This window comes from Mercenaria mercenaria, chromosome 11 (assembly GCF_021730395.1).
Source record: "Mercenaria mercenaria strain notata chromosome 11, MADL_Memer_1, whole genome shotgun sequence".
NCBI lineage: Eukaryota > Metazoa > Mollusca > Bivalvia > Venerida > Veneridae > Mercenaria > Mercenaria mercenaria.
In genome coordinates, this window is record NC_069371.1 from 38459497 (window position 1) to 38483536 (window position 24040).

General features: G+C 35.6%; 1 protein-coding gene across 1 annotated transcript in view; it reads right to left on the reverse strand.

Moving 5' to 3' along the window:
* Window positions 1-639: 639 nt before the first annotated feature.
* The window catches only part of LOC123532470 (uncharacterized), a 30139-nt gene continuing 6738 nt past the window's right edge, over window positions 640-24040 (reverse strand). The window contains exons 3-10 of the mRNA XM_045313917.2: window positions 21231-21460; window positions 18216-18337; window positions 17030-17166; window positions 14972-15133; window positions 13597-13733; window positions 9161-9255; window positions 7446-7534; window positions 640-5945 (exon numbers count right to left, since the gene is read on the reverse strand). Coding sequence (XP_045169852.2) covers window positions 5862-5945; window positions 7446-7534; window positions 9161-9255; window positions 13597-13733; window positions 14972-15133; window positions 17030-17166; window positions 18216-18337; window positions 21231-21460 — 1056 coding nt within the window. The 3' untranslated portion in view covers window positions 640-5861. The remainder of the gene's footprint in view (window positions 5946-7445; window positions 7535-9160; window positions 9256-13596; window positions 13734-14971; window positions 15134-17029; window positions 17167-18215; window positions 18338-21230; window positions 21461-24040) is intronic.

The following is a 24040-nucleotide window of genomic DNA, read 5'->3' on the forward strand; positions in this document are numbered from 1 at the left end:
CTCACAGAAATAAAATGAAGCCTAACTGATGATTGGCGAAGGACAAACAGGTGGTTGATATCTAACATGTCAATTATAGCTAAAATGATATTGCATAATGTTAATGTATTTATTTATTTTATTTGGGTTTTACGGCGCACCAACACAGTATAGGTTATATGTAGTCGAGTCTAAAGTTATATGACGCCAAACAAGACTACAAATTTTGGTTTCATATTTCATTTACATCGAAATAAAAACATGAGGTATGGAATCAAAAGCATAATGTAAAAGAAATGGAGGTGTTTATCAGAATAGCGGAACTGAAATGTAACATTGAACAAAAAACTTCTTTTAAAGAGTCTTAAAAAAAACAAAAGTTTTGCAGTGAAAGGAGCTGAACTACTGTAAACATTGTTACATAAACAAGATGCATATATATTTTGCCTACTGGTGGGAAGTGATTCTGTCTTTGTGACCAGTGCAGACCAAGCTCAGCCTGCACATCCTGATCTACACTTTCGCCATCAGTCAGTATGTAAATTTTCAGTGAACACCCCTTTGATTAATAAGTGATACTGCCCAAATTGAATGATGGGCCAGTCCATTTCAGAAATTTAGCAGGGTGAAAGTTAAAATGTTAAAATAAAACAAGTTGAAAAGTATATAGAACATTTAATACAAAAAATGATCTGAATAATCAATCTACAAAAACGAAATAACACAGCTTTTATTAACACATAACATATGTTAAAAGACATATGAGTAGAAATAATAAATATGTATGAAATATTTCAATGAAAATATGTACGAAATATTCTAAAACGCATTGTGTGTACAAATATAAATATTTCAAGTATAATTTGTATATGTAGTTTAAGTTATAAAAGGTAAAACATGAAAAAAATGATGAAAGTTAAAAAAACTCATACTGAATAGTAAACAGACATAGGGAAAACACATTATGTCCCTTTATTCTTTACCTACTTTTCCTTCCAATCAACTATTCAAAATTGTTCCATGTAACTGTCCATTAACCTTTAGCCGGCTGGCGGCAAGTGATTCTGCCTTTGCGAACAGTGCAGACCAAGATCAGCAGGCTGATCATGGTCTGCACTGTTCGCTATCCAGTCAGTAAATTTTCAGTGAATACTCCTTTGAATAAGAAGTGGTACTGCTGAAATTGAATGATGGACCAGTCAATTTTAGAAATTTAGCAGGGTAAAGGTTTAAACTTCTGTACTGGATACAGAATATTCTGTGTTAGATGAAGAAACCATGATGACTGCAATATATATGTTAACTTGTTGACCAATAAAAGTATCTGCATGAACATCAAAATCTATAAGCACTTGATATGACATTTCTGAATGAAATGTCTGATTGATTTTAATAATAATTAATGAGAAAAATCAGCATAGAATAAAAATAGAATTTGATATTGTCCTGTATAATATGAAACATATTTGGACAAGTGCCCATTTGAAAAACATGCAGGACTTTGACTGGCTACTCATCTAAATACATTACAGTCAAACTTTGTTCGCTCAAACTAAAATAAACAAGCAAAATTTGTTCTAATTACTGGTTCATATATATAATTATCATAGATATTTTGCCAGGAAAATGACGGTGATTTCGAGCAGAAAGAGGTGTATGAATTATCCAGGTTTGAGCGAACGAAGTTTGGCTGTACTGTTTTGAACAAAACAATGTTAAATAACCTAATATCAAAGTATGTTTTATGAAAAGAAAAAGTCTTTAAGTTGACAAATATCAACATTAAAAAATTTCTTTCATAACAGAAAATTTAAAAACAATGAAAGATAGCATCTACCTAAAAAGATAATAAAACACTATAAAATAACAGGTTTTAAAATATGAATAATGAAATAACAACATTCAATAAATTATAACCATACAAAATACTGTGAATGGTGAAAATCATCTTGAAAATATCAGATTTATATTGAACTACCAAAATTAATTTTGTAGCCAGCAATGTGTATGGGATGTAAATTAGAACAAAATCCATATACAGTAAATATAATCTTGCAACAGTGCAACGCAAGAAATAAACTCATTTTACAGACACCATGGAAAGAGCTTTTATTTTACCTCATTTTAGTTTCATCTGAATCCTGTGTAAATGATCATTTTTACACAACATATTGTCAAAATCACTCTTAAACAAACAACAAGAGCACTGCCTTGCGGGTGCAGATGCTCATCTGATTTTTTTTTTGTCTCTGTATAATTGAAATATTGTCCTACCCATGATTTTCTAAGTACAAAAGGGGCCATAATTGTTGCAAAAAGCAATGTAGAGTTATGGTACTTGCTGTGCAGAGTCAGCTATTAATGGTGAATAACTGCTCAAAGTTTTAAAGCAATAGCTTTGAACGTCAAGGAGAAAAGTTGACCTAAACATAAAACTTAACCAAGAAATCTGATGTTTTCTAATAAGTCCAAAAGGGTCCATTATTCTAGCAAAAAGCAGGATGGAGTTATGTTTTTTGCTGTACAGAGTCAACTGTTGATGGTGAACAAGTGTTGCAAGTTTTAAAGCAATAGCTTTGACAGTTAGGAGAAAAGCTTACCTAAACATAAAACTTAACCAGGCAATGCTGACGCCGATCAAGTGATAACAATAACTCATCATTTTTTTCTCCAAAAAATCAGATGAGCTAAAAAAGTAGTATACTTGAGAATGAAACAGACACACAACAAGCCAACAAAATGGTCCAAATAAAATGCTAATTTAACTGCACAAAACTGGAGTTTCTTTTCAAAGAAATTTACAATATGTTTGGCACAATGCAGTGCTGATATATCCGAAGGTATGGAGCAGAATTTGGGTGAACATTAAAACTTGTTCATAACAATGCTTAAAGTAAAACATCAATAGTGTAACAAGAACTGCAATACAAATTGCAATAGAGAAAAAATTCTCCGTGTAGACTTCAAAATTTTTAAAAATTCATAATTCATCTTCCAACAAACTAAATGTAAAATATAAGATAAAGTTAAAGATAGTTTCAATAAGAAAATGTAACAAAATCATATCGAAGTACAAATTCACGAAATAAAATTATACAATGCAGGTTTTAAATAAATTAGATTATAAATATTTCATAAAATGATGCAACCATTTTTATATGACATTTTGATACAAAATATATCAATAAATCTATACTGGCCTTTTACCTAAGTCATGTGCATTAATCATCGCACAAGGACATTATGACAGTTTATAATTTCCTTCACTGAATACAAAGGATAAACACAATCTCTTAAGAACCCAAACCACAGAATAAGCTACTGTAAAACACTTTAAATTTGTGTGAAGTTTATTTCACAAATTTGCTCTGATTTGCCTATGTTATTTATTCACAAAATGTTGCATTTTCAGTTTTTTAAAAGGAAATGCATTGGGATGGTAACAAGAAATACACTGACTCAGAGATATTTAACTTCAATATAGTATTTTTGCCCAAAGCTGTGAATTCAGCAAGAAGAAATAGTTGACAAAGATACCTCAAAAATGTCCATAAAATCTTGTAAAACTGAAGTTAGAAGTTTTAAATATGTTTCTTTTCACAAAGTGAGCAACCCAATTAAATATTTGGGACAATTTGTTACAATGCACAGGGATTTACCACACAGTCAAATACTGAAACTGCAATTAACCTCTCTAACAACACAAACATAGCAACCCAGTTTTATACATCTTGATAAATAACACATTACTTTTCATGCAGAATATCAACACAAAGTGTGATAAAGATTAGTTGAAACATTAAATTAACATGATTAAAGTATGATATTTCACACAACTATCTATTTCCTCTTGTATTGACTTACAACAATCATACTTGAAATAAAATACATAAACATGCAACTGTTACATGATTGGCAACATTTCTTTAATAAATTACAGGCAAACAATCTAAATAACTATTATTCTAAGATAAAATATACTTTGCCATTACATTTTACCCCTTTTGGTTGTAACCTGGAGATTATACCTCTTTTATCCAACATATGACATTTGAGCCGCACCATGAGAAAACCAACATCAGTGCAGTCTGGTTTGAATCCATAATGTTCGCAGACGGTTTCTCTAACTGCAATAGGGAAAGTGAACAACATGGATCCTGACCAGACTGCACAGGCTGGTCAGGATCCATGCTGGTCGCATATACACTATGTTGGTTTTCTCATGGCATGGCTCATTTAACAAGAGCTCTCCATAAGACAGCGCGCTTGACTTTTGTCAGTGCTTTACTCTGAATTAGAGCTTTGCCAGTAAAAAAATTCCAAGTTAAAAAGGGACAAAACTCTGTCAAAATTCAAATCAGAGTTACGGGAATTGTGTCTCCTGGTGTAGACTCTGATAGTAAATAACTATTTTGAGTTTCAAGTCAAAAGCTTAAATAGTAACAGAGATATTTGACTTTATCACAAATTTTAACAAAAAAATCTAAGTTAAAAAGGGGCAAAATTCTGTCAAAATTCAAATCAGCGTTATAGGGATTGTTTCTCCTGCTGTAGACTTTGATGGTAAATAAGTATTTCAAGTTTCAAGTCAAAAGCTTTGATAGTAAAAGAGATATTTGATTTTATCAAAAACTTTCACCAAAAATTCTAAGTTAAAAAGGGGCATAATTCCGTCAAAGTTCAAACCAAGTTATGGTAATTGTGTCCCTGGTGTAGATTTTGATAGTAAATAACTATTTTGAGTTTCAAGTCAAAAGCTTAAATAGTAACAGAGATATTTGACTTTATCAAAAATTTTAACAAAAAAATCTAAGTTAAAAAGGGGCAAAATTCTGTCAAAATTCAAATCAGCGTTATAGGGATCGTTTCTCCTGCTGTAGACTTTGATGGTAAATAAGTATTTCAAGTTTCAAGTCAAAAGCTTTGATAGTAAAAGAGATATTTGATTTTATCAAAAACTTTCACCATAAATTTTAAGTTAAAAAGGGGCATAATTCTGTCAAAGTTCAAACAGAGTTATGGTAATTGTGTCTCCTGGTGTAGATTTTGATAGTAAATAACTATTTTGAGTTTCAAGTCAAAAGCTTAAATAGTAACAGAGATATTTGACTTTATCAAAAATTTTAACAAAAAAATCTAAGTTAAAAAGGGTCTCCTGGTGTAGATTTTGATAGTAAATAACTATTTTGAGTTTCAAGTCAAAAGCTTTAATAGTAACAGAGATATTTGACTTTATCAAAAATTTAACAAAAATTCTAAGTTAAAAAGGAGCATAATTCTGTCAAATTCAAATCAGAGTTATGGGGATTGTTTCTCCTGGTGTAGACTTTTATGGTTAAATAAGTATTTTAAATTTCAAGTCACAGAGATATTTAACTATTTAAATTTTTTTAACCAACTGCGACGCCAACGCTGACACCAGGGCGAGTGCAATAGCTCTACTTTTTCTTCGAAAAGTCGAGCTAAAAATCTGTAAATCTGTACTCTTAGCAGGTAGACTTGCATCAGCAAAACTATATATACATGATCATATTCCAATTCCTATTGAATTACACTGTCACCAATGGGGGAGTATTCTATAGGTCACACAACTTCAATGACCATTATTATATCAGATACATGTATAATGTTATTGTCAATGGAAAATTTGTACTGTAATACAACACTGATACAGTCGCTCTTCCACTCGCCGATTTTGACATCTATAGCTTCAAAGGAGAGCAATACTTGAACAATTAAATCAGATTATGCATATAAATAATGGTTAGTGTATTTTCTAAGTATGAAATACATTGGTTGTATCTGAAGTATGGATGGTGGCAACAAATTTTAAACATGCTCATGTCTTTCCTTACTGAGATCTACTGCAATTCATAACTTAATTATTCATACTGGTATCCTTTGGTAGGGTATGTCTTGGCATTGATTATACAGTCATAAAGGTACATCTCTACCACAATAGGAACCTGAAATATAAAACAGAACAACCTTGTCTTACTTTATCAGTTTCTTTACTTTTTTTCTGCAAAAGTTTAAACAATTTTTAATGGAACTGGAAATGAGCTTTTCAAAACACGTACATATCTCTCCATACAGCTTCATTTAAATGGCAAGACTAATGAACGAATATGCAGTATCTGCAGATAGTACAAAGATGAGCTGGAAGAAAACCATAAGTGTTAGGCTGGACAGTGTTTGTGACAAAGGAAAATTTTTGGTGTTTGGTAAAATAGAAAGGGAAATAATCAAAAGAAAACAGGATATTGTATGTAACCATAACTATATATGAGCCACGCCATGAGAAAATCAACATAGTGGGTTTGCGACCAGCATGGATTCAGACCAGCCTGCACATCCATGCAGTCTGGTCAAGATCCATGCTGTTCACTTTCAAAACCTATAGCAATTAGAGAAGCCTTTAGCGAACAGCATGGATCCTGACCAGACTGCGCGGATGCACAGGCTGGTCTGGATCCATGCTGGTCGCAAACCCACTATGTTGGTTTTCTCATGGTGAGGCTCTTATTATAATAAACAAAAGGCAATCACTTGCTCAACTACCATTGCTCTTAACTCAAGATCATGTTCACAAAGACCCTGGCTTAAGAGAACAACACAGATATAAATTCAAAATACCAAGTTTGGTATATATGAATGTGTAGTAATGAAAATTTACAGTTTATATAAATGTTACATGGATATTTTTATTAAATCAAAAACAGACAATGATTTGTAAAGTATTCACATTCTGTGTAAATAAAATATACTATAGTTTTGTCTTAAAATGAATGTGCTCGAGTGAAGACAGTAAAATCTATAGCATTTTTGACAAATCAAGGGAACATAACTCTGTATGTATAACTCCCATCAAGCTTATTAATAAACTTTTGTAATCTTATAAATATATACATTCTATGTAATTATAAACAATTATAATTATAAACAAAATTGGTGTAGACATGATGTGTAAGCAAAGTGATATATATATATATACATGTAGCATTTTTTATTTAAAATGTTCAAAATTCCACCATGTCATTCAGCTAAAATGAAAATCAAATGAAATGTGCTCAACTGTACTTCTTACTGGTAAATATATATAGTTTCATTAAGAACCCAACAGTAGCATACAAGAAGCAGACAGGACAAACTTTATCAAAAATGACTTTTAAGGGACCATAACTCCCTTAATATTTGCTTACCCCAAAAAATGCAGATGACTTATAACACTAGCCTTTGTACTAAACATTTCAACAAAGGTTTGTTGAAATCCCATTTTATTTTCTCACAGAAATCATTCAGAAAAACTTTTGTGGCAGATGCACAGGCAGATGGACAGACAGACAGCACAAAACCGATACATCTCCCCACATATTGGGACATAATTAAGTCTGATGCTTAAATGTTACTGAAACTAATACATGAAAATGATGTTACCAAAAATTTTATCAAAATGAAATTCTTACCCCCTTTTTAGTTGCCTGTATTACTTTGCTTGTTTTGATATCATACTCTGTCTCTGAAGCCACAAGTAAATTAAATACTGCTTTTGTTCCTGAAACAGAAAATCAACTCAATCTTTGAAATAAATTTAAAAATCTTTTCTGCTTCACCAAGGCCATTACAATATCATTGTACTATCATTGGCAAAGGCAATGTTGGTACTAAAACCATACACTGTTTTCTTGTGTTGTAATACAGTGATTTTCAATTTTGAATATATTCAAGAGTAAGTACACAAGATGGGGACCTGCATCAATTTCATGATATCATTCTGTCAGCTGTTATCTGATCTGTAAATATCATTCACACAAAACAGGATACAGACCAGATCATCTACTTGGCATGTCCAATCATCCCACTAAGTTTCAACATTCTTGGTCAAGTGGTTCTCAAGTTAATGGTCGGAAAGGGCAAAAACAATATGTCTCCACCACTGGGTCTGAGTGGGGAGACATAAACACCACCTGATAATGACATATTTATATGATATGAGAACAGTATATTAGCATGCCTTTATAATAGCTTACTAACATGACCTAGTAGTAGCATACTGGAATAACATGATAACAACATACTGGCAAGATCTGATCACAACATACTTACATGACCCAGTAACAGTATACTCATATGACCTGACAACAACATTTTGAAATCAATTGTAACAACAGACTGACAAGACCTGAAGCTGCTATACACAATACCATGACCAGATAACAATATACTGATATGACCTAATTGTAGTACACTCAGGTGATTTCATAATGCCTCATAACAGTATAGCACGGTCTGATAATGTAATACTAAATCGTTTGATTAACAATAAATTGGCACAACCTGATAACATAATACTGATATGACCAAGTAAGAAGATACCAACAATGCCTGATAACAAAATACTAACATATCTGATAACAACATACAGACATGACCTGATAACAAGAGGGCCATGATGGCCCTATATCGCTCACCTGAGTACCATTGCTATTAACGATAAGATCAATTTTTGACATAGATCACATAGGCATACACATTAAATATCATCAGGATAAATATTTTCTTGTAACAGTCCCTTTTGACCTATGGATCACATACTAGTCAGGGCCAATCTCCATAACAAGCTTGAGGATCCTAGGCTCAAATGCTGCACTTTTGTACTAGCATGACTATTCCTTACCCTGGAAGACTTAAATAACATTTAAAACCAATCTCATTAGATGCATGCTGCTGAGGTATATTCATTTACTTAAAAAATAAAGGGAGGTAATTTGTCATAAATTCAGTCAAAAGTTATCTACCCTGATTGTCAGAGTCCATCTGATGGCATAAATGACATTTCAAATCAGTATCTTCATTGATTACTGAGATACGCCCATTTTAATTTGAGACAAAGGGAGGTAATTTGACATAAAATCAGCCCATAGCTATCTACCCTGATTGTCTCAGTCCAACTAGTGACAATAATGACATTTATGATATGGTTTGATAACATAACGACATTATCTGAGCAATATGATGACATAACATACTGACATGACCTGATAACAAAACAAATCTACTCTTATAACACTCTCTAGTTATCATTAAATTGACCCAACTGAAAATCAGCAGACCTGAAAACAGCAATAAACCAATAATAGCAACATTCTGACCTAAGTAAAATAGTCACTGTATAACATACCTTGCGTGGCACCATGCTTGGTTGCTAAATCCATCATTTCTTTCTGAGTTCCTTGAAATGTTCCAGTAAACTGAACTTTATATCCGTTGAAGCAACTTTATGGAAAAAAGAACAAATACATTATCAACAAGAGTTGTTTGTAAAACAATTAAGTCCCCAATGATGGCTTGTCCTATTTTCAGTTCTGTGATCAATATGAACTTAACCTTTGACCTACTAACGCCCAAAAACTTTAAGGTTCATCAACTTCTGAAGTCTAATCATGTTATTAAGTTTGAAGATACTGGATCAGAAGGTTTTCCAGTTATTGAACGGAAACAGTTTTCAAGGTTCATGTCCCTGTGACCTTGACCTTTTACTTTGACCTCAAGTTCTTGGTCAAGTAATTCTCAAGTTACCTTGCAGGAAGTGTTTTCAATGATCAGGTCCCTTTGACAATGATCAGGTCCCTGTGACCCTTTGACCTATAGACTCAAAAAACAACTACAACATGGGTCATTTGCTTAATAACCCAAATCATGCTATCAAGTTTAAATGTTCTGGGTGCTGTGGTTTTCAAGTTATTAAAGGAAATCAATGTTCAGGTCCTTGTGACCTTGACCTATAATGATTTAAATAAGTATAATGGTTCTTAAGTTATTAGGCATTCTAACATGACTCGATTTGACTTCCATTTAAACAAAGAAGGAAATCAAGCTCTGTATATTCTGCGATAAACAACGGTTGATGCGCGGACCGGTAAGAGAGCATTATGACGTCAATAATAACGTCAAATTGCCGCATGACGTCTGATACATTACTCCTCGGGTAAATGAAGTCCAGCATAATATTTATAAAAATATGTCAATGAGCATGTCAGAATGAAAACAATCAAGGCCTTCTTGTAATTTATCTTCTAATTTACCATTGTTCATCATTCAGATGCATCAGTATTTAACCATTCGGGCTTAAGCCCTTATGGTTCAATTCCTACGCATCTGAACTCTGAACCGTGGTAAATCAGACAATAAACAACTCAAAGGTCTTGATTACTTGTTAATTAGAATATGAAAGAATATTTTTCTGAAGACATCTATCTTCAATTAATATTTTGTAAGGAACCTGCAAATTATCTCTGGAGAACAATAATAAAATTTAGCCTCGGATCACTGTTAGTTGAAACTTTTATATAACTGAAAGTCAATATGTTATTATATGTAAAACAAATCAAGAGAGACAATTTTAAGGAAAATGGTAAGCAAATTTAGTTTCTTTCTTTTCTGTTCAAACTGAAAATCTTTGTTATTAGATTTTTGTCACACTGACACAATTCAGGTCATAGGGTGACTTTTCAAGCTTTTGATGGTGCTGGCAGACACCGGGTGCCCCTCATGGAATAATTTCCCCTGGGCAGAAAATCTGACTTGCTATAAAACCAGTTGGATGGCTACCTAACATGAAGAATTCAACACACTAAGCAAGATTTTGAACCTATGGATCAGTGATCTGAAAACCTCACCTCCATGGAAACCTTTTTCCAATTAGAAATTTTGACAATGAATATAATAAGATATGCATCATTTGTAAATTGAAAACAAGAGCACCGCAATGCAGAGCAATAAACACCCAAAGGTAGGACCTTTGACCTCTAAATGTGACAATGACTTTGAAGCAAGCCATCTGAACCATGCCCTCTGCAAATCATCTCGATGTGGTGAACGTTTGTGCCAAGTTCCTTTTCATTCCTTCAAGCAGTTCAAGAATTACAGAGCGAACACGTAACAAGGTCATATGACTCCCTAAGTGTGACCTTGACCTTGAAGCGAGCCATTCAAAACATGCACTCTGCACATCATCTGCTGAACATTTGTGTCAAGTTTCTTTGAAATCCATCAAGGGGTTCAATTCAAGAGTTACAGAGTGGACATGACATTGCTAATGGATGGATGGATACCTGCGTAATATCATAATACGCCCTCTTTGGGCTATAAAAACCATTACAATTGAAACAAGAGCTCGTCGAACACGAAATGCCCCCCTTGATGCATTCAGTAATTGCACAAGGAACAGAAATTATATGCTCACTGTAAACAAAAATTCTACCATTCTGGTTTAATCTGACCTTGACCTTTAACCTATTAACCTAACAAGAGATTACAGATTGATCTTGGCGCCATCCACTGAGCCATTTTTGAATGTTCCAAATTTCAATACTAGCTCAAGGTCAAAATCAGGTCAAATTTCATTTAGGTACAAAACAATGTGTATGTGGTCCAAATTTGAAAGCGGTGGCTTGAGAAATGTGAAAGCAGGTCACTTGATCAATTTCAAGGTAAAGTTCATTTCAGTAGACAGAATTAAGCATGTGCTTCAAATTTGGAGGCTGTAGCTTGAGAAATGTGAAAGTAGGTAATAGATAAAAATCAATGTAAAATTTCAATTCAGACCACAAAAATATGCATGCAGTCCAAATTTGAAGCATGTACCTTCAAAAATGTGAAAATAGGTCACTAGGTCAATCTCATGATCAAAGTTCATTTCGGTACACAAAACTATGCATGTGGTTCAAATTTGAAGGCTGTAGCTTGAGAAATGTGAAAGTAGGTCAGTAGGTCAAAATCAAGGTCAAATTTTATTTCAGAACACAAAACTATGCAAGTGGTCCAAATTTGAAGCCTGTACCTTCAGAAATGTGAAAGTAGGTCAGTAGGTCAATCTCAAGATCAAAGTTCATTTCAGTACACAAAACTATGCTTGTGGTCAAAATTTGAAGGCTGTAGCTTGAGAAATGTGAAAGTAGGTCACTAGGTCAAAATCAAGGTCAAATTTTATTTTGGAACAAAAAACTATGCATGTGGTCCAAATCTGAAGCCTGTACCTTCAAAAATGTGTCAGTAGGTCACTAGGTCAATAACAAGGTCAAAGTTTTTTTCAGTACACAAACCTATGCATGTGGTCCAAATTTGAAGGCTGTAGGTACAGAAATGTGAAAGTAGGTCACTAGGTCAAGATCAAGGTCAACTCATGTCAAGGTTCATCTTGCCACTCAAAACTATACATGTGGTCCAAATTTGAAAGATGTAAGTTATGGACATGAAGATTCTAAGTTTTCCCTATATAAGTCTATATGAACCATTTGACCTCTGAGGCAGGGCCATATTTGACCCAAGAGGGATAACTTGAACAAACTTGGTAGAGAACCACTAAATGATGCTACATTACAAAATACCAAAGCCACAGACCTTGTGGTTTGGACAAGATTTTCAATTTTTTTTCCTATATAAGTCTATATAAACCATGTGACTCTAGGGGTGGGGCCATATTTGACCCCAGGGAAATAATCTGAATAATCTTGGTAGAGGACCACTAGATTTTGCTACATACCAAATATCAAAGCCCTAGGCCCTATGGTTTTGGACAAGAAGATCAGAAACCATTTAACTGTTCCTAGCCAATGTGACCTTGACCTCTGACCTAATGACCTCAAAATCAATAGGGGTCATCTGCTGGTCATGGCCAACCTAACAATCTATTTTCTTGACACTAGGCCCAAGCGTTCTTGAGTTATTGCCTGGAAACTATTTTACTGTTCCTGGTCACTGTGACCTTGACCTTTGACATACTGACCTCAAAATCAATAGGGGTTACCTGCTGGTCATGATCAACCTCCCTATCAACTTTCGTGACCCTAGGCCTAAGGGTTCTTGAGTTATCATCCGGAAACTGTTTTACTGTTCAGGGTCACTTTGACCTTGACCTTTAACATACTGACCTCAAAATCAATAGGGGTCATCCAATGGTCATTACCAACCTCCCAATCAACTTTCATGATCCTAGGCCCAAGTGTTCTTGAGTTATCATCCGGAAACCGTTATACTATTCAGGGTCACTGTGACCTTGACCTTTGACATACAGACCTCAAAATCAATAGGGGTCATCTGCTGGTGATGACCAACCTCCCTATCAACTTTCGTGACCCTTGGCCCAAGCGTTCTTGAGTTATCATCCGGAAACCGTTTTACTGTTCAGGGTCACTGTGACCTTGACCTTTAACATACTGACCTCAAAATCAATAGGGGTCATCCGATGGTCATTACCAACCTCCCTATCAACTTTCATGATCCTAGGCCCAAGTGTTCTTGAGTTATCATCCGGAAACCGTTTTACTATTCAGGGTCACTGTGACCTTGACCTTTGACATACAGACCTCAAAATCAATAGGGGTCATCTGCTGGTGATGACCAATCTCCCTATCAACTTTCATGATCCTAGGCCTAAGCGTACTTGAGTTATCATCCGGAAACGGAGAGGTCTACATTCCGACCGACCGACAGACCTACCGACCGACCGACCGACCGACCGACATCTGCAAAACAATATACCCCTCCTTTTTCAAAGGGGGGCATAACAATAATAACACGACCTACAAATTGTAATCACAAAAAATATGAGCATACTGAGTTCCTTTCTTCTTGCTTATAGCCTTGAAGTACTTTTTATTAAGCTCTCCCATATCAAGAAGTTTGTCCAGTTTCTTTTTACCAGCATCTGGTTTTGTCTTTGCCCCTCCTGCTGGCTTTGTAATAGATGGCTCCTTAAACATAATACATCAATTCTGAGCAAAATATACAGTATTTCTTTTTTCGGTAAATGTAATTATTATTCCATTACTCAATCATATCCCTAAAACCATCTAGATGTTTTTCTGTTGTCATCTGTGAATTAAAATCAAAAGAACAGGAATGATTTCAACATCATATGAGATATGCCCCCTGAAAAATGCTTGATAGAATAACATTATAAAGTCCTAAAATGGGACTTACTCAAAATAGTAATCAGGAATGAATATCATGACAATATGCACATGTCCACTTCATGTTGAGGATGTCTACCAAACTTTGCTAGAATTGAGCAGAAACAGTAGGAGATGAGTACACAAGATACAGAATAAATTGAATTAATTCTAATATGAGCTGCGCCATGAGAAAACCAACATAGTGGCTTTGCAACCAGCATGGATCCAAACCAGCCTAGGCATCCGCGCAGTCTGGTCAGGATCCATGCTGTTCGCTTTCAAAGCCTATTGCAATTAGAGAAACTGTTAGCGACCAGCATGGATCCTGACCAGACTGCACGGATGCGGATGAGCAGGCTGGTTTGGATCCATGCTGGTCGCAAAGCCACTATGTTGGTTTTCTCATGGCACAGCTCATATGACTAAAGTAATAATTAGACATAAAAGTCGCTAACTTATTTGCAATTCAGCTTCATGTTGATTTTAATTGTATTAAATTGGATGCAAACTGTAGGAGGCGTTGAATACACCAGAAAGTACAACAGACTGATAGAGAGATGCAATGACAGACAGTTTAAACACTACATGCCCCCCCCACTCCCCTCCCCCGAGATCTTTGACACCAGGGGCATAAAAACAACCTAACAAGAGCACCGCAATGTGGAGCAATATACGCTTGAAGGTATGACCTTTGACCCCTGAGAGTGACCTTGACCTTGAAGTGAGCCATCTGAAACATGTGCTCTGCATGTCGTCTCAATGTGGTATGAACATTTGTGTAAAGTTTCTTTGAAATCCCTCAAGGGGTTCAAGAGATACCAAGCAGACACAAAATTGCTAACGGACGAACAGACGGACACCGGCGTCATAACATAATACTTCCCTTTGGGCATATAAAAATGTTATATTAACTTCATTAGCCAACTATCTGGTAGATTATGAAATAGAACTTCCATTTACAAAATTAATATGATATTGGATACTGAACAGATAATCTTGTATTGTTGTTTTTAACGCAAACACTCGCATAATCTTACCTTATACTTAAACTCTCCAGTAGTATTCTGATAGTACACTATATAAGATGGCAGGATGTGGTACTTGTTGAAGATGACAAGTTCCTTCTTGCATGGTGACATGTGTGAATCATAACCAGACTGGAGAGCTGCTCCATGAATCAGTTTCGTACAATTATACACCTGCAAAAATAAACCATAATTTAGTGAATACCTTACATGAGATAAAGTCGGTCAATAATTAACGTATGTTGGTATTTCAGTATATTGTAGCTATAAATAATGCCGGTGGGTAAATGGACACCTACTTCTAGAAAGCCTTCATCTATAGCGATAGGCATCTTCTATCAGAGTTCAGCTCTTACACATAAATCAACACACATCAATTTACCCTTACCATGCTAAATTTCTAAAATGGACTAGTTTGTCAGTTTGGGAAGTACCATTTAAAAGTTGAAGGGACATTCGCTGAAAACTTACAGACTTAACAGTAAACAGTGCAGACCATGATGACCGGGCAGCTGATCTTGGTCTGCACTGGTCACAGAGGCAATATCACTTGTCACCAGGTACATTCACTGAAAACTTACAGACTTAATAGCAAACAGTGCTGATCATGATGACCAGGCAGCTGATCTTGGTTTGCACTGGTCGCAAAGGCAATATCACTTGTCACCAGCAGGCTAAAGGTTAAACAAATTTAGGTTTTACAAGGCCATTTTGAACAAGAAAAGCTACTTATCATATGAAAACTACCATGTTCTCACTTTTTACACATTAAAACTTTTTTAAATTAATACTTCATACAACCAGTAAAATATGTTACTGCATCAAATAAACACTTGTAATATTCATTATGTTTTACACAGAAATAAGCATTCTTCTGGTTCAGGTAGTTCTGCACGTTTGGATTAAAATCTTTTCTACAATACAGAATTTCATAAAGCCCTGATTTTTTGAAACTTTTTTATCTACAAATGAAAAAGCTTACTGTTTAATTATTCACTAGACTGATTTGAAAATTTTGGAACTCGCATCCATGCTAATCATGGTCTGCACTGTTTGCTATTCAGTCAGTAAATGTTCAGTGAACACCCTTTGGAGTAATAAATGGGAATGCCCAAATTGAATGATAGACCAGCCCATTTTAGAAACTTAGCAGGCTAAGGGTTAAAGAGACTGACACATTACACACTGATTTTAAGACATTTTTTGAATGATTTACTTTCTTAAACACTTCAATTTTATCTTAAGACAGTAATGTTGCCCCCGAAAAAAATCCTTTACAGAGTCCTAGCTTTAATCTATGTAATGCAAATAAATTACTACCTTATGCAACTTTTTCTTCACAAGGTAGTACTTGACAGAAAAGAAACTTTGCCGATACAAATATGTTATCCACAGCTTTCACAATAGTTGCTTCCCTTACCTTATCTGATTAGACAAGATTTACTTCCCTTGACCTTTACCTTTCGGGTACATCTTGACACAATCTGACTAAAGTATTTGATCTTCTAAACGAAGACCTGACAATGACCCATTCACATTCGTCTTCTATATATTTTGGATTTCCAATACTGCTATTTTCATTTTCGCAAAATCTATTTTTATTTGAACCAATCAGACGACCTGTTCGAATGTCAAAGAGTAAGAAACGTTTGCAGTCAGTCCACGGCTCGAACCCGGGAACTCTCGATTACAGAGCAAGTGCCCTACCATCTGAGCTAACCAGCTATCTGAAATATGACGACATACAAATTGTAGATATCAAAAACCAAGGCTTTTTTAAGCTTGCAGAATGCTGTATGTTAGCTTTTGACTGGCTAGAAGAATGGTTATCAGAATGAGGCTATCAACAGTTCATTTTCAGATCCTAAGCGTAGCGTAATAGGAGATGTACTTTAGTCAGATTGATCTTGGTACAACTTACTGACTCGGATACCAATAACTCATAGCTTAGACAATAAAGACTTCCCTTACCTTACCAGCAATTACTTGACACAGAGGGTACTTTATTGATCCATATAATCCATATGAAATTATATAACCCACAGCTTAGAAAATAATTGTTTCCTTTACCTTGCCAGGTAGTACTTGACAGAGGAGAAACTTTGTTGCCCCGGATATATAACCCATTGAGTAATTTGGGTATTCACTAAAGTATACACCTTTTCCGTACCAGCCTGTGTCCGCTCTATGTTTGTGTCCAGAAGAACCTGTGAATTATAATTAAGATGAAGTAAAATTTCAAAAGAAAAAGTCTGTGTTCTGTGCTTTAAACATGTTAAAGGCCACCATGTTTTTACTTAAAACGTGGTTAAAACAGTTCTGCATGTTGATTTTTTTCTACTTTACAGACAGACCTTTTAACCCTTATCCTGCTACATTTCTATAATGAACTTGTCCATCTTTCAGTTTGGACATTAACATTAACTGTCTAAAAGGGTGCTCGCCAAAAAGATATTGACAGACAGTGCAGATCTTGATCAGACTGCATGGATGTCAGGCTGATCATGATCTACACTGGTCACAAAAGCAGAATCAATCATGTCAGGCATGATAAAGGTTAAAACTCTGAGCTGCACTCAAAAAATCTGAAAAGGTTAGGTTGTTTTTTTTTTCTAGTTTGGAGTTGCAAACTTTGGACATAATGCAAGACTATGGGAATCTTATTGTTGTTTAATATGCCAATTTCTCATGATTAGCACATAAGCTGAGTCATTAAATACTTTTTTTACATGGCTTGATTTATTTTCTAATTAAACAAAGAAGACTGAAAGTGTGTGTTATCACGCAACACACAGAGTTTGTACCTCACAAATACAATGTATTATGCTAAAACGTAACAGCTGTGTGCCAGAAAAGAAAACCACACAAAGCAGGTAAATATTTGAAATTTTGTTGAATACATTCAAAGATATAGATTATAATCCTTGATAACATGTTAGAATTGAAATATTATATCTCAAACAGAGATTTGCTCTTGAATAAAATCATTGTCATTCAGATGCGTATGATTATATCATTATATAATTCTTTCCCATTTGAACTCCATACAATTATTTCATTCAAAATTAAATTTATGGCCTACAGAAGGTCACTGGTTCAACCCAGCAGCTTGTCCATGCTGAAATAACACTTGCAGGGAAACCTGTGATCTTCCTCCTCCATTACAAGCTGGAAAATAGCGGTATGTTCTGATCTGTGTTAGTTTGACATAGAATTTGTCAAAATAAACAAATGTCTTACAAATTGCAAATAATACCTGGAATCTTGAATCCTGTCTCACATATTGGTACAATGTTTTTTTCCTCAGTGCCATGAAATCCTAGCACAGGATAAGAATATTCCTCCCCTCTGGTGGATTTCAACTGCTCTCGGCATTTTCTGTAAATAAAACATTCTCTTGATATATTATGATAAACTTTTAATATCATTTTGAACAATCAGTGGAAGAGATAGTGGAACCTAATGACAATCAACAATTTTCGTAGGGTTATGTATTCTAGATCATCTATGGATGCACTGTAGCTGAACAGGTACATGAATTTCCATAAACAAGAGGGCCATGATGGCCCTATATCGCTCACCTGAGTTTAATTGCTTTCTTGAAAAAAATTCTTTGCTAAAGCTAAACAAATAACCCCATGGGGTGGTGTCAATTTGACCCCGGAGGTAATGATTTGAACAAATTTTGTAGAAGTCTACTAGGCAATGCTACATGTCAAATATCTAAGATCTAAGCCTTCTGGTTTATTTTTAGAAATTTTTTGAAGATTTTCCTATGTAAAATCAAGTGACCCCTGGGGTGGGGTCAATTTTAACCCCGGGGGTCATGATTTGAACAAATTTTGTAGAGGTCCACTAGGCAATGCTACATATGAAATATCTAAGCTCTAGGCCTTCTGGTTTATTTTGAAGATTTTTCAATGTACAATCAAGTAATCCCATGGGGCGGGGTCAATTTGACCCCGGGGATCATGATTTGAATAAATTTTGTAGAAGTCTACTAGGCAATGCTACATGTCAAATATCTAAGACCTAGGCCTTCTGGTTTATTTTTAGAAAATTTTTGAAGATTTTCCTATGTAAAATCAAGTGACCCCTGGGGTGGGGTCAATTTTGACCCGGGGGTCATGATTTGAACAAATTTTGTAGAGGTCCACTAGGCAATGCTACATGTCAAATATCTAAGCTCTAAGCCTTCTGGTTTATTTTTAGAAATTTTTTTGAAGATTTTCCTATGTAAAATCAAGTGACCCCTGGGGCGAGGTCAATTTTGACCTCGGGGTCATGATTTGAACAATTTTAGTAGAGGTCCACTAGGCAATGCTACAAGTCAAATATCTAAGCTCTAGGGCTTCTGGTTTTTGAGAAGAAGATTTTTTAAGATTTTCCTATGTAAAATCAAGTGACCCCCGGGGCGGGGTCAATTTTGACCCTGGGGTCATGATTTGAACAAATTTGGTAGAGGTCCACTAGGCAATGCTTCACACCAAATATCTAAGCTCTAGGGCTTCTGGTTTTTGAGAAGAAGATTTTTAAAGTTTTTACTTTTGGTTGCCATGGCAACCAGAATTCTGTATGGAATTCAATTCTTTGAATAATTTTTAAAGAAGACCATCCAAGGAACAACCCTGTGAAGTTTCATCAAAATTGGCCTGTTGGTTTAGGAGGAGATGTTGTTTAAAGGAAAGTGTGGACGGACGGACGGACGATGGACGGACGGACGGACAGACGGATGGACGCCGGTCGGACGCCGGACGGTGAGTGATCACAATACCTCACCCTGAGCACTTTGTGCTCAGGTGAGCTAAAAACACAGAATACCAAAACTGCATATAGAGAATACATAGTTTGCCAGTTATCATTATCGCTCCATTACCTTAACTTACATACATTTATGGGCGAGCACAGAAGCAGAAAATCAGGGGGGTTTTTAAGCTAATTTGGGAACATAGCCCATACCCACAAAACTGGGAATTTTGACATGTAAATGTTCCAAATTGGGAAATATTAAGTCCCATAGGATATAGTAAGGATGTGTTTAAGCACTTTCTCATACACTTGTTTCACATTGTACAACCTCTTTAACATACTTCCATTACAAAATTGTCCATAATTTGGTCAATGTTTGTGCAATTTTCATGATTTTTTTTTCAGAATATAGATTGGGAATTTTTGCACTCATTTTGGAAAAAATACATACTTTTTGGCATTGGGAATACAGCTGAATAACAGCTATAAAAAACAGCCGAAAAAAAACACCCTGAAAATTAATGCCTTACATACATTTATGGGTGCAGAAGCAGAAATGCCTTATATACGCTTATGGGTGACCACAGAAGCAGAAATGCCTAAGTATGTAAATTTGAAAAAAAAAAAACTATAAGAAAGTGAGGGAATTTTTGTAGCATGAATTTTTAGAATTCACACTATGGAGGACCCTCATGAGCGCAAGGTTAGAAGTTGCGATCCACTTACTATGTAGAGTTCTATCCCCTTTCAATGCAAGAGGTCAAGGTTCGATCTCAAGTTGGGATAAAAATAGTACTACATGTAGTAGCTTCTTTACTTTGGATCAGCATTAAGTTGGCTTGAGGTTGACCACGTCTTAGTATAAATTAATACAATGTGGTATCATAATCATGTGTCTATCCCAAGATATTCAAGTGAGGCAGCACTATAAATCTGACAGTCACTGCTACAAGAAAACAGTTGTTATATGACAGAACAAGGAGCTGCGTTCAATAAACGCTTGATGCCCCCGGTGGCATCCTTGTCGATACGAAGCAACCTAAGTCCAAAACGAAGTCAAGGTCAAACTGAGGTCAGGTGATGTTTGAAGATCAGGAATGGTCACAGGTTACTTCTGTATTAGTATCAATTCATTCTTGTAAGCGGTATTGATGCTAGACGAAACGGTCAAATTTGGTTAACCAAGAGATGGCCCATATAAAGCAACCTAAGTCCAAAATGAGGTCAAGGTCAAACTGAGGTCAAGTGATATCTGAAGATGAGGAATGATCACAGGTTACATCTGCATTACTATCAAGTCATTCTAGTAAGGGGTATTGAGACGAAATGGTCCCATTTGGTTATTACCTCTTAAGGACGGACGAACGAACGGACGAACGGATGGACAGGACAATCACTATATGCCTCCCGCATCAGCATATGCTGGGGGTATAAAAATCTATGCTAAACCAAAGTGAACACTACCCTGGCAAGTCAACTTTTGTAAGAAAGCATACATACTGTATATTATCATCACACTTACTTGAACTCTTTGACAAGTTCAGGATTCACTACATACTCCACTTTCGTAAGTCTCAGATTTGATGCAGTCCCTGACAGAAGTCTGTAGAACTGGGACTCAGCAAGTCTAAAGTGGGTCTGAGCTGCTGACCCCTCTTTATATGACCTCTCTGGAGCTAATTCAAAGTATTTGACCTCTGACCCTTCCAACACTTCCTTTTCACCATCCATTAATAACAGTCCTGTGGCAACCTATAACAAGAGATCACAGAGTGATCTTGGCGCCCACCAATGTGCCATTTTTGAGTGTTCCAAATTTCAAGACTTATTGACTAGCTCAAGGTCAAATTTCATTTCCGTACACAACACTGTGCATGTGGTCCAAATTTGAAAGCTGTAGCTTGAGAAATGTGAAAGTAGGTCATTAGATCAATTTCAAAGACAGAGTTCTTTGTACACAAAACTATGCATGTGCATCAAGTTTGAAGGCTGTAGTTTGAGAAATTTGAAAGTAGGTCACTAGGTCAATCTTAAGGTCAAAGTTTATTTCGGTACACAAAACTATGCAAGTGGTCCAAATTTGAAGGCTGTAGCTTGAGAAATGTGAAAGTAGGTCACTAGGTCAAAATCAAGGTCAAATTTCATTTCAGAACACAAATCTATGCATGTGGTCCAAATTTGAAGCCTGTACCTTCAAAAATGTGAAAGTAGGTCACTAGGTCAATGTCAAGGTCAAAATTTGTTTCGGTACACAATCTTATGCATGTGGTCTAAATTTGAAGCCTGTAGCTACAGAAATGTGAAAGTAGGTCACTAGGTCAATCTTAAGGTCAAAGTTCATTTTGGTACACGAAACTGTGCAAGTGGTCCAAATTTGAAGGCTGTAGCTTGAGAAATGTGAAAGTAGGTCACTAGGTCAAAATCAAGGTCAAATTTTATTTCGGAACACAGAACTATGCATGTGGTCTAAATTTGAAGCCTGTACCTTCAAAAATGTGAAAGTAGGTCACTAGGTCAATGTCATGGTCAAAGTTTGTTTCGGTATACAAAACTATGCATGTGGTCCAAATCTGAAGCCTGTAGCTTGAGAAATGTGAAAGTAGGTCACTAGGTCAAAATCAAGGTCAATTTCATTTCGGAACACGAAACTATGCATGTGATCCAAATTTGAAGCCTGTACCTTCAAAAATGTGAAAGTAGGTCACTAGGTCAATAACAAGGTCAAAGTTTTTTTTGGTGCACAAAACTATGCATGTGGTCCAAATTTGAAAGCTGTAGCTACAGAAATGTGAAAGTAGGTCACTAGGTCAAAATCAAGGTCAACTCATGTCAAGGTTCATCTTGCCACTCAAAACCAAACATAAGGTCCAAATTTGAATGTTGTAGGTTATGGACAAGAAGATTTTAAAAGCTTTTACCCTATATAAGTCTATATGAACAATGTGACCCCCAGGGCGGGGCCATATGTGACCGTAGGGGGATAATTTGAACAAACTTGGTAGAGAACCACTAGATGATGCTACATTACAAATATCAAAGCCCTAGGCATTGTGGTTTGGACAAGAAGATTTTCAAAGTTTTCCCCTATATAAGTCTATGTAAACCATGTGACCCCGGGGCGGGGCCATATTTGACCCAAGGGGGATAATTTGAACAAGCAGAAGACCACTAGATGATGTCACATACAAAATATCAAAGCCCTAGGCCCTGTGGTTTTGGACAAGAGGTTTTTCAATGTTTTTCCATATACAAGTCTATATAAACCATGTGACACCCGGGGCGGGGCCATACTTGACCCCAGGGAAATAATCTGAACAATCTTGGTAGAGGACCACTAGATGATGCTTCATACCAAATATCAAAGCCCTAGGCCCTGTTGTTTTGAACAAGAAGATTTTTAAAGTTTTTCCCTTTATCTATGTAAATTATAAAAATAAACAAAGGGCCATAACTCACTCAAAAATTGTTGAACCAGTCTGATTTTCAGTGGGACACAACTACGGTACCAATACATCATTCTGACAAAGTTTGGTCAAAATCCCCCTGGTAGTTTCTGAGGAGATGCGATAACGAGAAATTGTTAACGGACGGAAGGACGACGGACCACGGACGCAGAGTGATTTGAATAGCCCACCATCTGATGATGGTGGGCTAGTAAGTAGCAGGGTAAGAAGTAGCTGATTATTACAGCTGAACTGAGAAAGAAAGTAAGCAAAAATTGGTAATTATCATTTGGACAACCATTTTTGCTAAGTTTTGTAAAATGAGTGATTTACACATAGTAATAATTCTAAGAATTTTCTATTCTTCTCCTCTACTCTTACTTCAGGCATTGGACGTCCTTTTGCATGGTAGAATATCTGTGATACTGTAAAATCAATACTATTCATTGGGGACTAATTTTCATGGATTTCACAGTTGACTAAATCCACAAAATTAAATCCTAACAAACAAGTAAAATTACCATTCATTCTATGCTGAAAAGTTGAAATTCATATCCCAACAAAAAAGAGGTTTTGGTCAAAACTATAAAATTTTGTCCCTACAAAATGAAATGATTCTACAGTACGAGGCCAACTTGTGAAACTGTTTACATATAGGACTATTTCTAACAAAAATTACACTTTCATAAGTATCTTTTTTTTAAATACATACTGACAGTATATGAGCCACGCCATGGGAAAACCAACATAGTGGCTTTGCGACCAGCATGGATCCAGACTAGCCTGCGCATCCGCACAATCTGGTCAGGATCCATGCTGTTCGTTAACAGTTTCTCCAATTCCAATAGGCTTTAAAAGCGAACAGCATGGATCCTGGCCAGACTGCGGG